This window comes from Siphateles boraxobius, unplaced genomic scaffold (genome assembly GCF_051911475.1).
Source record: "Siphateles boraxobius isolate OS27281-9 unplaced genomic scaffold, OSU_SipBor_1 92, whole genome shotgun sequence".
Classification (NCBI taxonomy): Eukaryota; Metazoa; Chordata; class Actinopteri; order Cypriniformes; family Leuciscidae; genus Siphateles; species Siphateles boraxobius.
In genome coordinates, this window is record NW_027509222.1 from 1,717,332 (window position 1) to 1,734,531 (window position 17,200).

A 17,200-nucleotide genomic window follows, 5' to 3' on the forward strand; every position below is an offset into this window, starting at 1 on the left:
TTAAATCTCATTATAGTATTGTTCCCTCATGGTTCCATACATTAGGCCAGATAATTATCTCAATATGAATAATTTGTGTATGTGAAATGTAAATTTCATTAATTTTGTATAAATGTTTGAAATGTAGGCCTACTTTTGCAGTTATTTATGCACATTTTGGGAAATGTCTTATGTAACTTTTTGTCTTCAGTGAGAAAAGTGAGTCTTTTTGTTATTATGTATAGCTATTTTGTAAATTTAAAACTGAACTCTAATGATAAAACATCATGATGAGGTCTGAATACAATGAATTCAACCATTTTATATAACAGAACCCGTATGCGCGACCCACTGACAGTTCAGTACGTGAGTGACGAGTGTGTGGGCGTGGTCAGGGCCCGTGACGTCACACTCGTGGGCGGGGTCTTTCGCGTGGGCTCAAATACGCGGGCGGAGTCGAGCTGGTTCAAATAAAACAGAGTAATTGTTGGCGACTTTGTCTTCATTACATCCTCCTCGGAAGGTGAATCTTTCTCGATATTCTGTGCTACAAAAACTTGTCTTACGTCTGTTAGTCTTGCATAGGGCTTTGAAGTTTTAGCAGTGAAACATTTCTTTAATCTGTGTTTCGTTGTTGTGTAAGGAATGCGCTTGTTTTCCAGACATGGAGGAATGATTTTCTGCATATTTATGCAGTTGAAGCCAATAACAGAAGCTGTGTTTGCTTTTGCAAAGGTAATTTCTGTTCCAAAACTTTCCTTGCCTTTGTTTACAAGTGCACGCAAACTAAAGCGACCCGCCCATATCTGTGCGCTTTTACTTTCACATTATCTCACACATAAATGATGTGTTCTGCTTTTCTGTGTGCTTATTGCAGAACAAATATCGTGCATTGTTCAGTTTTTTGTAAATTCAAGCTCAAGTTAATAAGATGTAGACATTGATGGTAAACACTGTGCTTTAGGCCTGATGTTGGGACCATTTTGCATTGCATAGACCCCAACATCAGGAGGTCCAAGAAGAGAAAATGCTCTTAAATGTTATTAAAGTCAAGTCACCTTCATTTATATAGCACTTTTAACAATATAGATAAGTTTGAAAGCAGCTTTAGATAATAGGAAATGAAAGTAACAGAGATTGTTTTGGCTTTACAGCAGCTCTAGAATAAAGTTATTGTCCAGATAAAGTTAGTTTTGATTGATTCACTTACGTCGGAAAGATCATTAGTTATTAACTTAACACGACACCGTTCTAACAGAAAACACACACACGCACACACACACAAAGTCAGAAGTATTGCCTGATACACTGCCTTCCTTGCTTGAATAAATCACTTTGGATGAAAGCTGCTAAACCCATAAACTGTACATGTCTTTATCAGGCTTTACTTCCCTTGAAAAGGTTTTGATACGGTCATGAAGCCTCCCGGCGAGGAAGAGAACGGGCGTTTGGACACACTGCTGTTCAACACCCTGGCCAGAGAGAGGCGTCTCTGGAGGACGCCGGTGATGAGGAACGGATGCCTTCAGGTGGGACTGTGTTTTTAACTGGTTTCTGAACACGCTTAATCCTCGTTCAGACCGCATGTGATGTTTCCCTCTTTACAAAACATTCTTCCTTCATCTCAGTGGTGTACACTGTCTATCTAAAGACACACACACACGCATACAAAAAACTGGGCTTCGTTTGGGTGACCCCACATTGAAAACGAATGGGAAAGGTGAAAATTAATGTTTTTCTTTAAATTTTTCAATAAAATAAATAAATCCAGCATAAATCTAAAATTTTCACACCAAAATGAAGGCCTGGTACTACAGCATAAATGTAATGTGGAATGAACACACACACACACACACACAAACAGCCGTGACTGCAACTACAGAAAGCATTTGTATAGAATTTGGCATAGAAAATCAGCCACACATGCAGATATGAAGGGGTAAGACCTAACACGCATACATAAACACACATGCATGCACACAAACACTCTTTCACAGGCACACACATACACTTTTACATGCACACTCAAACACACATGTACACACACAACTCCTGCTCATTTCTGCTTTTCGCTATTGGTTTTATTTACATTTTATTTTTTATTTATTATTATTTTTATATCTTGTTCTAAAGTTTTTTTTTACGTTTTTTTTTTACATTTGCTTTATTGAAATTATTCATAAATGCAACCGGACTGAGTTTTTCTTTTTGTTGCATTTTAGTTATATCTTTGCAAATTTGTGGCATTGCAAAAATGGACACTTCAAAACACCACAAATTCTAACCTTTCACAAAAATACTGATTTTGAAGTATTTTATAATGTTTAAATATATTAAAGTATTTTATAATGTCACAAAATAAATATGAATGTGATCGAGCAGTTGGCCACATTCAGAAAAGATGAATGTATCTCTATGGCCCTCTGCTGGATCTATATATATATATATATATAGTGTGTGTGTGTGTGTGTGTATATATATATATATATATCTAAACATTATTTCTAAAACTATAATTCCCACAGGGTTTCTTGTAACCAGCAGATGACAGATATGGACGCTTGTTTCCGCCGCAGAATAAAACATTTCAAAAGACAATTGCGATTTTTATTTTAAATTTTTTTTTTATAGTGCAATTCTGACTTTATTTCTGAGAATTGCATGTTTTAAAGTCCGAATTGTGATATAGCCTCACATTGCGAGATATAAACTCTCAATTCCTTTTTTTTCCCTTTTTTCTCATAATTGAGAGTTTATATCTTGCAATTCTGGCTTTATAATACGCATTTGGGAGAAATAAAGTTGCAATTGCGTGTTATAAAGTTCTGTGAGTACTTAACATTTAACTTTGTATTTTGAGCACTTCTTGCGTTGTTCTTGCCTCTTCACGATGACTCGCTTGCTTTAGTCCTCAGTTGTAAGTCGCTTTGGATGAAAGCGTCTGCTAAATGACTAAATGTAAAGTCAGAATTGTTAGATATAAACTCGCAATTCTGAGGAAAAAGTCAAACTTTTTTTTTCTTCTTCTGTGGCGGAAACAACTCCCACAGAACTCTGCCTGTAATGATGATCTAAATTAAATGCAAGTCGTTTCTGGATATTGGTCTAGGTGTTAGTTTTATTTTCCAAAGAAATTTGCGATTTCAAACGCAAACTAATGGTGTAGTTAAATTAATTTTATGGGTAAAAATCGGTAAAAAAAGTACCACATATCCCCGAAAACACAGGATAAATGTATAGTTGAGAAGTAAAAAAAGAAAAGCTATATCATTTGTATTAAAGAATTGAACACTTTTTTTTATTTTTATACAATGGCTCTGTAAATGTCATATAGCGTTGTGTGCATGTGCTTCCAGGGTTCAGATATCAGCCCAGCTCAGTACCACGAGGTGATCGTGTGGCTGCGTGAAATGAGCAGCACGTTCCAGTTTTCCTCCGAGACGTTTGCTTTGGGAGTGTGTGTTCTCAACAGCCTGCTTGCAACGGTCAAAGTGAGTGAAACCACCATCACACATTTCCATCCGGCTCGCAGACGATGTGTTGAGACTCTTTCTTTGCAGACTCAGCTGAAATACCTCAAATGCATGGCCATCACCTCTCTGATCCTCGCCGCAAAAGTCAACGAGGAGGATGAGGCAAGATGCAGAAACCACAGAAACACACCACACGACTTTTAACCATTCCAGTGCCTTTATTGTTCTGTTTTGTTGGCGCACAGGTGATTGCATCGGTTAAAGACTTGCTGGAGCAAAGCAGATGCAAATTCTCAACCGCTGAGATTCTTCGCATGGAGCGAGTCATATTAAACAAGCTGCGCTGGGACCTTTACATCGCAACGCCCCTGGATTTCATTCACATCGTGAGTTGCAACTCATGCGTCACCTTTCTTGAGTTCAGATCAGAACTTAACGGGACTATAAAAGCACGGGAAAACATTAGGGTTGGGTATCGTTTGAATTTTCAACGATTCGGTTTCTCGATTCTTATCCATTAGTAATTTCGATTCCGAACGTCATTCACATTTATTCTAAGTCTTATTGCAAAACGATGTCATTGTAGCTGAATATCATGAACAAAAATCAACAGGCTAAAGAACACTTACACAAGGAACCTTCAGAAATACCATCGCAAAAACAACTAGCATAACTAATATAGATTTTCAGTACACACACCGTAATTAAAATAAGAACAAATAAAAAAATTGGCAATCGCACAAATAAATACAAGTGAACACAATTTCAATTGAAAAATAAATAAAAAAGACTATTTTCAGGTATTCCGGTACAGAAACTGTAATCAAATGTAAATGAACACTGCAGTTTATGCATAAAATATGCATTACAAAAGTTATTCAGTCAAAGAACAGCAAATTAATTTTCTCTGTGTTTGATTAGTGTTATTATAGTGACGACAGTAGGAATATTAGGCTGCTGTCACTTTAAGAGCTGCGCGGATCCAATACACTGATACACATGCCTTAACGTTCACAAAGGAATCGAAATGCGTGCGTCTTATCAAATCCATGGTTTTCTGTAACCGGTTTTTGATACCCAACCCTAGAAAACATACAGCCGTTTTGATGTGCCCATTGAAAGCATCAGCAGAAATTGACTTTTGGTCCTTGATATTGTGCATGTAAAATCTGCGGCCGCGTGGCACCTGTGTTCGGCCAAGGCACTGATCTGACTTCACTTTAGCAGGAAAGCAGATAGATAACCCTGCAAAACATCTCCAGTGCAAATATACCTGCAGAAACCAGAGCTGTCCTCATACTTCATCTGTCCTACATAGTGGGGTTCAGTTAAAATATCCAAAAATATGAATTTTTAGCAGAAGTTAATGTAGCAAAGAGTTGGCAGAGGCATTTAGCCACACGATCGGATCAACCACTAAACATGGGAATGGAAGTGAGTGTGTTGCATTGCTGTTTTGGCACAACACGGACAGCCATAAAACAGCCAGAGTACATGGAACGAGACCCGATAAAAATACTTCTGTGGTTTAAAGAGAACGGAAGATCCTGATCCTGAAAAAAAAAAAAAAACTCTTAGTTAAAAAAATGATAAAATCAGTTTAAATATGGGAGAAACTTGTGAAACCTGGGTCTTATTTTACCCTAAATCAAAATAATATATGTATTTTGGATAAAGAAAACCAAGCCTATTTTGGGACCGTTAGGGATTTTTTTTGTATAGACATTAGTCGGGAAAGATGACATATTTAATATTTTCCCATTAAGTGGCTGGTTTTTGGTGTGATAAGCATTATAAGATCTAAAGTTCTCCACAGTTTTATCCCTAGGAATTATTTTGTAAAGATGCATTTTCAATTTTAAGGCAGTTAAGCATGCAGGATTCTGGTTTTCATGGCAATTGAACATTTTTCCTTCTCATTACTTTAATGTAAAAATTGTCTTTATCGTAATGTAGAAACGATATACCTAACAATATGCACTTGTACTGCATTATTTTTGTCCTGAATAATAATGCCAGCATTCAAAAGAATCTCAATGGTCCTAAAAATGCTTAATTTTCTTCATCCAAACCATTTTAATTTTTTGCGTGATGTTTTTCAACCCATATAGGTCATATTAAAGATAATTATAACGCATAGAATAATGAAATATAATTGCTTGTGAAATGAAAAAATATCTAATAGCATAGAAAAATAAATTTCCTTAACTTCCCAAATAAATATCCACAATACAGAATACCTTAAATATATATTCCCATACAAGGTCCATGTGACTCATCTGTAAAGTGAAGACACGCTCACATACAGCCATAGATATAAAGTCACGCTTCCACAGTAAACATTTAACGAAACATTCTAGCAAGATATATATATTTTACCCTGAACTCATGAAACTATCCCATCATTCCTACTCAAACAAGATGGCTTATCTGTTTTTCCAAAAGGCTGAACCTATAAAACTTGAGCATTGAAAGTAAACGTGAAACCAGAATCGGTCCTATTTACTTTCTTAAAGGGGTCATGACATGAGAAATCCAATTTTCCTTAATCTTTTGACATATACGAGGTCTTTCTGCCATTAAAACATCCTGCAATTTCAGAGATTAAAACATCCTCATTATAAACTAAGCACTTATTTAATCAAGCTCTAAAAATGGCTCGTTTTGATATTGCGTGATCTGTGATGTCACATGGGTAAATGCATTTGCATATCCCGCCTCCAGAGCAAGTCGCTGGTCATCGCCTATAGAGGGCGCAGCAGGATAAGTCCACTTTTACGCTCCGTTTCCAACAGTTAAAACGACAAATAAATGCACACTCCGAGAGCGCTCCACATGTTTGATTATGACCATCAGATGCTCAGAATTGATCGGGTGAATGCATGTTTTAAACAGCTTATTGTACACGCAAGTTAATCGCCGTGAAAAATCGCCATTGTACATTTCTGTGCGCGATTTTCATGTAATATCAACACTGTTCTGTCATTTATCAATAAAATGGCTTAGAAATTGAAAAGTTTGAGCATTTATTTCTTCGTAACTAAAACCCACAGCTTCACTATTAGTATAGAGACGCTGCACGCAATCGCTCTCTCCCTAATGCATTCATATAAATGTAATCTTTCTTTACCTGTATCATATTTCTCAAATTTCTGCTCATTCTAAATCAAACGAGACAAACGAACAAAGACGAGTCGTGAAGTCGTGAGTAAAGTGAAGTCGTTCAACTGTGTCGGTGTTCAGACTTCAGAAGATCCCAGCGTCAGGAACAAGTGGATCTTTTATTTTAATGGCGTCCTGGATCGCGTCGCAGGATTATATGTTCGTTCGGAGCATTTTATTCTGTAACTGACGCACAGTTTAATGGAGAGTTCACAAAGAAACTTTTGTTGACGGATGAAGCAGCGACGTTAATCTGACAGCAGCTTCATCACAAACCAAGTAAAGATTTCATAATGCTTTATCTGTAAATTAAGGTTTTATATGGATAATGTTTTCATAACGTTAATGCAGTTTCCTATGCAGTGACGTTAGCCAATCATAACAGTGGCATTTACTGACAAGCCTTAAAGGAGCCGCGCCTTAAAAACTGATCATTTCAGACAGAAAAAAACTTTAATAACGTTATAAGTGAACCTCAAGGAATTAAATAAAATTCATGTCATGACCCCTTTAATGTAAGTTTTCTGGTTTCATAACGCATAATTGCACATTATTAAAGTTTTCATAATTATTCATCACTGAAGATCAGTGTGATATCTTGCTTTGGGCTCATATTCAGCTCTGACTTCAATAGTGAAGGAAAGTCAATCAGGGACTCACTTCTCAATATGAACAACAACAACAAAACCAACAACCTATCTGGATTTGGATATAGAAGAGACAGAGACTTCTGTTATGGAGACTATTGAACACCGCACATGTTTTAGAGGTTAACACACACACACACACTGTCCTGGTGTGGTTGTTCCTCCTGCAGTATCACGGGCTGCTGATGACCCGGGTGCCGGCGCTGGTCCGGGACGGGGCTCAGAACAGGCCGGTTCTCCAGGCGTCGCTGTGGACCAGGCAAGCGCAGCACTGTATGGCCTGCCACCAGCTCTGGCAGTTCAAGGGCTCCATACTGGCCTTGGCCATCATCACTTTAGAGCTGGAGACACTGACGCCGGACTGGTTCTCGGTCTTCACCGATCTGCTGGGGAAAGCACAGGTACTAGTGAAGCTTATAATACCAGCGTCACGAAACGTTTAAAGGACAATTCCGGCGTAAAATGAACCTGGGGGTTAATAACACATGGGTACCGAGTCGACCGTTCTCTGGGATGCGTTTTCATGATGATCAAATGTACCAGGTTTTATCTTTAGTTTTACCACAGATTAGCTTATAACGCTAGTATATAGGGCAGGGGTGCCCAACCCTGCTCCTGCCGATCGACTGTCCTGCACAGTTTATCTCCAACTCTAATCAAACACACCTGCCTTTAATTGTCAAGTGATCCTGAAGACCTTAATTGGTTGCTTCAGGTGTGTTTGATTAGGGCTGGAGATGAACTGTGCAGGACAGTCGATCGGCAGGAGCAGGGTTGGGCACACCTTATATAGGGCATAGGATAAGTAAAAATAAAAATCGCTAGTTAATACCACTAGCAAGTCTCAGAATAGCCCCACACTAACACTAGCATAATGAGGGTTTCTACCTGCAAAGCGAAGCATTGAGAACTGTGTAAGTGTACAGACAGTTTAATAAGGAGATACTTTATAAAGACAGTTCACTTCACGTATACAAGCAGGAGCCATCTTTGGAAAACAGTCTCGGCCAGTCGAATCACGAACGCCGCGCTACGTGCTGGTCGATAGGAATTACGTTTGTGAAATCTAATTACATGGAAATGCATGAATTACATCTGTTAAACTATATGGGTGACTAACTACAAAGTGAAAGTGACGGCCAAGTATGGTAACCCATACTTGGAATTTGACCTCTGCATTTAACCCATCCAAGTAAGTGCACACGCATTAGGAGCAGAGTAGTGAACACACACACACACACTGCAAATGTGGATACACACACCCGGAGCAGCGGGCAGCCTTGAGTGGCGCCGGGGAGCGATTGGGGGTTAGGTGCCTTGCTCAAGGACACCTCAGTCATATTCCTGTCGGTACTGGAATCGAACCAGCAACCTTTGGGTCACCAGTCCAACTCTGTTACCATTAGGCCCCATACTTACAATATTTTTACCAAAAACATATCAAGCATTTTCTCTCTGAGATGCGCTCAGTGCTTTCTTCCGGAAACAACGGACCATATGCGATTCCACGTCTCTGTTCAGTTCGCGTAGCGCGGCGTTCGTGATTCGACTGGTCTAGACTGTTTTCCAAAGATGGCTCCTGCTTGTTTACGCGAAGTGAACTTTCTTTATAAAGTATCTCCTTATTAAACTGTCTGTACACTTACACAGTTCTCAATGCTTCGGTTTGCAGGTAGAGACCCTCATTATGCTAGTGTTAGTGTGGGGCTATTTTGAGCCTTGTTAGTGGTATTAACTAGCGATTTTTATTTTTACTTATTCGATGCCCTATATACTAGCGTTATAAGCTAATTTGTGGTAAAACTAAAGATAAAACTGGGTACATTCGATTATCATGAAAACGCATCCCAGAGAATGGTCGACTCGGTACCCATGTGTTATTAAACCCAGGTTCATTTTTGGCCAGAATTGTCCTTTAAGTTGATCTGCTTGATGGAATATTATCGGTATCGGCCCATATATGATGATTTTTAATGTTATCGTTATCCGCATGATGAGAAGATTTGGCTGATTTATTAAAGCCGATAAATAATGTATTTTCACTTCAGATGTGCTCTGTTCAACATGATGGTTTTGAATTGCTTGAAATATGATTGAACCGTAATTTAGTTTTTGAAGTGATCCAAACGCAAGTCTGACATATCGGCTACATAACATTATAATTGTGTGCTTGAGGACATTCATTTTAATGGTGAGACTTTTGTTTTTGTAATCGAGCAAAAAAAAATCATATCTAAAAGATGAGTTTTGTTCTCACATCAGCTGAAAACGGCACAGACTAAAACATCAAAATGAAGATGCGAAACTGCAATGTAGTTTTCCGTGTGTTTCAGACACTGATGCGGTCGAAACATGCCATCGGAAAAACGCCAGTTAAACCAAATATTATCGCTCTCTGAAATTTCAGTGCATTATTAGTAACCTCAAAATGTTTCAAGAGTGAAGCAGTTAAAGGAGTAGAATTGTCCAAAAATTAACTAGTTGTCAATTTAAAGGTCCTATATTGTCAACTGAAATTTCCTGGCTTTTTTCATATGGTAGTTTCATAGAGCCTAGACTTCTAATTTTCAAAACAGTCGATCCACAGACAAATGCACACAGCCTGCAAAAGTATCTGTGCCTTTTCACGAGCCGTTGTGACTTCTGTATAAATGTGATGTCAGAACTACTCAGTCTCCGCCCCCAACAATGGTGGGTCACTCAGAAAACAACAGGCCAATCAGAAGAGAGGCTCATGTATATTAAGTAGACAGGCCAAAATCGAGCTGTTCTTGTTCAAGAGAACAAAATCGTCAGAAACATTAATTTAATGCACGTTTTTAGAATTTATCCACGTCTCTGAAATTTTTTTTTTTTAATGCAATATCCCAAAATGCTCATGAAAACGTGTCTGAAGTGTTTGGTCTGGGCTGTTGTACTTCTGGCTTATTTATTCATTTTTTTTATCCACATCGTCTTATAGATGAAAAATGTATCCCTCTCGTGTTTGTTTGTTTTGTTTTTTTTGGATGAATTTTTCATCTGATAAAACGACGTGGATAAACTACAATGGAAACACATTTGCAGAATAAATTCATCCCAATTTGATTATTTTTTTTTTTTTTAATGCACATTTTTAGAATTGATGAACAACTCTGAATCTTTTTTTTTTTAATGCAATAAAATGCTGATGAAAACGTGTACCTGTACACATGGCAAGTTTCATCTTTGGCTCAAAGCCACTTGCTGCAAACTTTTCTTCGCGGAAGCTTCTCGTTTATGTCAAGTGAGTGAGATAAAATATTTCAACTCAAAACAACATTTTGTGCCCAATTATTTCCCAGATGTAGTTTTAGTATTGAGATCAAAGTTAACTAGCCTTGCGTTCGCTACAACAGTGTTTGATGGTCACACAGGACGACTCGGCAGATTTGAAGTGTTTACCGCTATCACTGCGACTTTTTTTGTGCATGTTCTTCAGACTGTGACTATCCTAGATTAAGTTTCCCTCAGGATTTTTGTAAATGCCAAAATACGACCACATCTCAGATTTGGTCCTCTTAAAAGGCTGAAAAATCTCCCGAAGACGGTCACTGCCTTCCGCAATTCCTTCTCGAATGAAAAAAACAACAACAACATTGCGCGCCTGCGTCGGACTGTTGCTGGCTGGAGAGGATTTATAGTGAGTTATTAAAATCGCGATAATCAAATACGGTTTTAATGATAATTTAATTTTAAACGATATTACTAACCGTCAGTACATTTTATCGTGGTTTATCGTGAAACCGGTAATCGTCCCATCCCTAGTCTGTATATCGTCTCTAGATCTCGAGCACAGAGTTCATCTGCTGTATTAGATTTGACTCGTGCATGTCTGTGTCGTCTCTAGATCTCGAGCACAGAGTTCATCTGCTGTATTAGATTTGACTCGTGCATGTCTGTGTCGTCTCTAGATCTCGAGCACAGAGTTCATCTGCTGTATTAGATTTGACTCGTGCATGTCTGTGTCGTCTCTAGATCTCGAGCACAGAGTTCGTCTGCTGTATTAGATTTGACTCGTGCATGTCTGTGTCGTCTCTAGATCTCGAGCACAGAGTTCATCTGCTGTATTAGATTTGACTCGTGCATGTCTGTGTCGTCTCTAGATCTCGAGCACAGAGTTCGTCTGCTGTATTAGATTTGACTCGTGCATGTCTGTGTCGTCTCTAGATCTCGAGCACAGAGTTCATCTGCTGTTGTAGATTTGACTCGTGCATGTCTGTGTCGTCTCTAGATCTCGAGCACAGAGTTCATCTGCTGTATTAGATTTGACTCGTGCATGTCTGTGTCGTCTCTAGATCTCGAGCACAGAGTTCGTCTGCTGTATTAGATTTGACTCGTGCATGTCTGTGTCGTCTCTAGATCTCGAGCACAGAGTTCGTCTGCTGTATTAGATTTGACTCGTGCATGTCTGTGTCGTCTCTAGATCTCGAGCACAGAGTTCGTCTGCTGTATTAGATTTGACTCGTGCATGTCTGTGTCGTCTCTAGATCTCGAGCACAGAGTTCGTCTGCTGTATTAGATTTGACTCGTGCATGTCTGTGTCGTCTCTAGATCTCGAGCACTGAGTTCATCTGCTGTATTAGATTTGACTCGTGCATGTCTGTGTCGTCTCTAGATCTCGAGCACAGAGTTCGTCTGCTGTATTAGATTTGACTCGTGCATGTCTGTGTCGTCTCTAGATCTCGAGCACAGAGTTCGTCTGCTGTATTAGATTTGACTCGTGCATGTCTGTGTCGTCTCTAGATCTCGAGCACAGAGTTCGTCTGCTGTATTAGATTTGACTCGTGCTTGTCTGTGTCTTCTCTAGATCTCGAGCACAGAGTTCGTCTGCTGTATTAGATTTGACTCGTGCATGTCTGTCGTCTCTAGATCTCGAGCACTGAGTTCATCTGCTGTATTAGATTTGACTCGTGCATGTCTGTGTCGTCTCTAGATCTCGAGCACAGAGTTCGTCTGCTGTATTAGATTTGACTCGTGCATGTCTGTGTCGTCTCTAGATCTCTAGCACAGAGTTCATCTGCTGTATTAGATTTGACTCGTGCATGTCTGTGTCTTCTCTAGATCTCGAGCACTGAGTTCGTCTGCTGTATTAGATTTGACTCGTGCATGTCTGTGTCTTCTCTAGATCTCGAGCACTGAGTTCGTCTGCTGTATTAGATTTGACTCGTGCATGTCTGTGTCGTCTCTAGATCTCGAGCACAGAGTTCATCTGCTGTATTAGATTTGACTCGTGCATGTCTGTGTCGTCTCTAGATCTCGAGCACTGAGTTCATCTGCTGTATTAGATTTGACTCGTGCATGTCTGTGTCGTCTCTAGATCTCGAGCACTGAGTTCGTCTGCTGTTGTAGATTTGACTTGTGCATGTCTGTGTCGTCTCTAGATCTCGAGCACTGAGTTCATCTGCTGTTGTAGATTTGACTCGTGCATGTCTGTGTCGTCTCTAGATCTCGAGCACTGAGTTCATCTGCTGTATTAGATTTGACTCGTGCATGTCTGTGTCTTCTCTAGATCTCGAGCACTGAGTTCGTCTGCTGTATTAGATTTGACTCGTGCATGTCTGTGTCGTCTCTAGATCTCGAGGACTGAGTTCGTCTGCTGTATTAGATTTGACTCGTGCATGTCTGTGTCTTCTCTAGATCTCGAGCACTGAGTTCGTCTGCTGTATTAGATTTGACTCGTGCATGTCTGTGTCGTCTCTAGATCTCGAGCACAGAGTTCATCTGCTGCATTAGATTTGACTCGTGCATGTCTGTGTCGTCTCTAGATCTCGAGCACAGAGTTCGTCTGCTGTATTAGATTTGACTCGTGCATGTCTGTGTCGTCTCTAGATCTCGAGCACAGAGTTCATCTGCTGCATTAGATTTGACTCGTGCATGTCTGTGTCGTCTCTAGATCTCGAGCACAGAGTTCATCTGCTGTATTAGATTTGACTCGTGCATGTCTGTGTCGTCTCTAGATCTCGAGCACAGAGTTCATCTGCTGTTGTAGATTTGACTCGTGCATGTCTGTGTCGTCTCTAGATCTCGAGCACAGAGTTCGTCTGCTGTTGTAGATTTGACTCGTGCATGTCTGTGTCGTCTCTAGATCTCGAGCACAGAGTTCGTCTGCTGTATTAGATTTGACTCGTGCATGTCTGTGTCGTCTCTAGATCTCGAGCACAGAGTTCGTCTGCTGTATTAGATTTGACTCGTGCATGTCTGTGTCATCTCTAGATCTCGAGCACAGAGTTCGTCTGCTGTTGTAGATTTGACTCGTGCATGTCTGTGTCGTCTCTAGATCTCGAGCACAGAGTTCGTCTGCTGTATTAGATTTGACTCGTGCATGTCTGTGTCGTCTCTAGATCTCGAGCACAGAGTTCGTCTGCTGTATTAGATTTGACTCGTGCATGTCTGTGTCGTCTCTAGATCTCGAGCACAGAGTTCGTCTGCTGTATTAGATTTGACTCGTGCATGTCTGTGTCGTCTCTAGACCTCGAGCACTGAGTTCATCTGCTGTATTAGATTTGACTCGTGCTTGTCTGTGTCGTCTCTAGATCTCGAGCACAGAGTTCGTCTGCTGTATTAGATTTGACTCGTGCATGTCTGTGTCGTCTCTAGATCTCGAGCACACAGTTCATCTGCTGTATTAGATTTGACTCGTGCATGTCTGTGTCGTCTCTAGATCTCGAGCACAGAGTTCGTCTGCTGTATTAGATTTGACTCGTGCATGTCTGTGTCGTCTCTAGATCTCGAGCACAGAGTTCGTCTGCTGTATTAGATTTGACTCGTGCATGTCTGTGCCGTCTCTAGATCTCGAGCACTGAGTTCATCTGCTGTATTAGATTTGACTCGTGCATGTCTGTGTCGTCTCTAGATCTCGAGCACTGAGTTCGTCTGCTGTATTAGATTTGACTCGTGCATGTCTGTGTCGTCCCTAGATCTCGAGCACAGAGTTCGTCTGCTGTATTAGATTTGACTCGTGCATGTCTGTGTCGTCTCTAGATCTCGAGCACTGAGTTCGTCTGCTGTATTAGATTTGACTCGTGCATGTCTGTGTCGTCTCTAGACCTCGAGCACTGAGTTCATCTGCTGTATTAGATTTGACTCGTGCATGTCTGTGTCGTCTCTAGACCTCGAGCACTGAGTTCATCTGCTGTTGTAGATTTGACTCGTGCATGTCTGTCGTCTCTAGATCTCGAGCACAGAGTTCATCTGCTGTATTAGATTTGACTCGTGCATGTCTGTGTCGTCTCTAGATCTCGAGCACTGAGTTCATCTGCTGTATTAGATTTGACTCGTGCTTGTCTGTCGTCTCTAGATCTCGAGCACAGAGTTCATCTGCTGTTGTAGATTTGACTCGTGCATGTCTGTCGTCTCTAGATCTCGAGCACAGAGTTCATCTGCTGTATTAGATTTGACTCGTGCTTGTCTGTCGTCTCTAGATCTCGAGCACAGAGTTCATCTGCTGTTGTAGATTTGACTCGTGCATGTCTGTCGTCTCTAGATCTCGAGCACAGAGTTCATCTGCTGTATTAGATTTGACTCGTGCATGTCTGTGTCGTCTCTAGATCTCGAGCACTGAGTTCGTCTGCTGTTGTAGATTTGACTCGTGCATGTCTGTGTCGTCTCTAGATCTCGAGCACAGAGTTCATCTGCTGTATTAGATTTGACTCGTGCATGTCTGTGTCGTCTCTAGATCTCGAGCACTGAGTTCATCTGCTGTTGTAGATTTGACTCGTGCATGTCTGTGTCGTCTCTAGATCTCGAGCACAGAGTTCGTCTGCTGTATTAGATTTGACTCGTGCATGTCTGTGTCGTCTCTAGATCTCGAGCACAGAGTTCATCTGCTGTATTAGATTTGACTCGTGCATGTCTGTGTCGTCTCTAGATCTCGAGCACTGAGTTCGTCTGCTGTTGTAGATTTGACTCGTGCATGTCTGTGTCGTCTCTAGATCTCGAGCACTGAGTTCATCTGCTGTATTAGATTTGACTCGTGCATGTCTGTCGTCTCTAGATCTCGAGCACTGAGTTCGTCTGCTGTATTAGATTTGACTCGTGCATGTCTGTCGTCTCTAGATCTCGAGCACTGAGTTCGTCTGCTGTATTAGATTTGACTCGTGCATGTCTGTGTCGTCTCTAGATCTCGAGCACTGAGTTCGTCTGCTGTATTAGATTTGACTCGTGCATGTCTGTGTCGTCTCTAGATCTCGAGCACAGAGTTCGTCTGCTGTATTAGATTTGACTCGTGCATGTCTGTGTCGTCTCTAGATCTCGAGCACAGAGTTCATCTGCTGTTGTAGATTTGACTCGTGCATGTCTGTGTCGTCTCTAGATCTCGAGCACAGAGTTCATCTGCTGTATTAGATTTGACTCGTGCATGTCTGTGTCGTCTCTAGATCTCGAGCACAGAGTTCGTCTGCTGTATTAGATTTGACTCGTGCATGTCTGTCGTCTCTAGATCTCGAGCACAGAGTTCATCTGCTGTATTAGATTTGACTCGTGCTTGTCTGTGTCGTCTCTAGATCTCGAGCACTGAGTTCATCTGCTGCAAGGAGACTGTGGACGAGTATCTCACGGCTCTCCAGCTCTCCTTTCCCAGCAACACCGTCTACATCCTCGACTCCTCCAGCATGCTGGCGCTCAGGAAGAGAGAGCACGGGGACCACGACAGCGACGACTTCTACGATGGGTTCTGGTGCCTTTATGACGAGGAACCGTCAATGAAAACAGGAAGACGTGATGGACTGCAGGATATGATGTCGTCCTGTCCTCCGCTACTCCATAAACAGTGAGAGGTGGAAACTGATAAACGATGGCCAAGGCACTTTTCTATTCCTTTTATGCAGCACTTTGATCGTATTTGAGATTTCTTTACATTCATTTTTTTTTATTTTGTGTTTTATATTTATGCGTCTTCATACAAGCTATTCAGAAGTAGAATTATGGTGCTTAAACGTAAATCTTTTTGTTGGACAATCCCAGACAGCAACATGGTGTCGGCCCAGATCCGGCCCACATCCGGTACATGAAAATCCACACATACCGGATGTGTGCCGGATCTGAGGCGACACTGTTGCTGTCTGGGATTGGTTCATTCTGTAATGAAGTTATGCTTTATGGTATTGGTCAATATTGACATTTCATATCTTTGAAAGAATCCTTTGTAGGATTAATGTGAAGAGGAAATGACATTCTATTCAGATATTATTTTTCTCATTTTTATCCAAAAGCGCCTCTTCCCGACCCTTTTTAAAGGCAGCTACAGATATTAAATTCCTGTTCCTCCTAAATGAAACATGGAAATTTTCTTTTCTGAATGGGACTCTACATTTATTTTGTAAAAACAGCAGCTTTTATGTTGCTTGGAAAACAGTGTCCTTCTATGCAATAAAACAAAGAGTTGACACAATACGTGTTCTTGATTGACTTGAGCAGTGTTTTTGTATACACACAGTAAGAAAACCATTTTATTCTTTAAAACTCGTCTTTGATCACCAAAATTACATATTTAAATGTTTTTTCCATGTAAAAAATTCTTCATGTCTTAAAATATCTTGAATGTAACGACACCCTTGCCTCATTTAGTATGTGTGGTTCTATGAATATGCAAATGAGCCCCGCCTCCACTCACTCACTCAGCTCAGAGATCCACTCCTTGACGATCACACGTTGATCTGATTGGTTACAAGGTAGTTTGTGACATCAGAAACATCACTTGTTTTTTTTTTAAATCAATAAAGTTAGTTTTCTTACTGTCTGAGCAAATTTGTCAAAGCATTATACAGGAGAATAGTTTAAAAGTATGGTTTACCAATAACATATGGAAATTCTGCTGTATTTTCTCTCCCTCGTGTTCCAAAACCCTAAGACTTTTTCTTCTGTGACTCAAAATATAAATACATATATATATATAATATAAAAAAATGTGGATTTGTGTGA

At 40.4% G+C, this 17,200-nt stretch overlaps 1 protein-coding gene across 2 annotated transcripts; it reads left to right on the forward strand.

Moving 5' to 3' along the window:
- The first annotated feature begins 400 nt into the window (after positions 1–400).
- Positions 401–16,670, forward strand: ccni2 (cyclin I family, member 2). 2 transcript variants are annotated; one of them, XM_077224846.1, is made up of 8 exons: positions 401–502; positions 642–714; positions 1,361–1,508; positions 3,336–3,470; positions 3,540–3,614; positions 3,698–3,838; positions 7,432–7,662; positions 15,784–16,670. In XM_077224846.1, the coding sequence occupies exons 3-8, from the start codon at positions 1,395–1,397 to the stop codon at positions 16,051–16,053; spliced, it is 966 nt and encodes a 321-aa protein (XP_077080961.1). In that variant the 5' UTR covers positions 401–502; positions 642–714; positions 1,361–1,394; the 3' UTR covers positions 16,054–16,670. The 2 variants fall into 2 exon arrangements, with proteins under 2 accessions (XP_077080961.1, XP_077080963.1); XM_077224848.1 differs by having other exon boundaries at positions 448–502; positions 623–714.
- Positions 16,671–17,200: the final 530 nt, after the last annotated feature.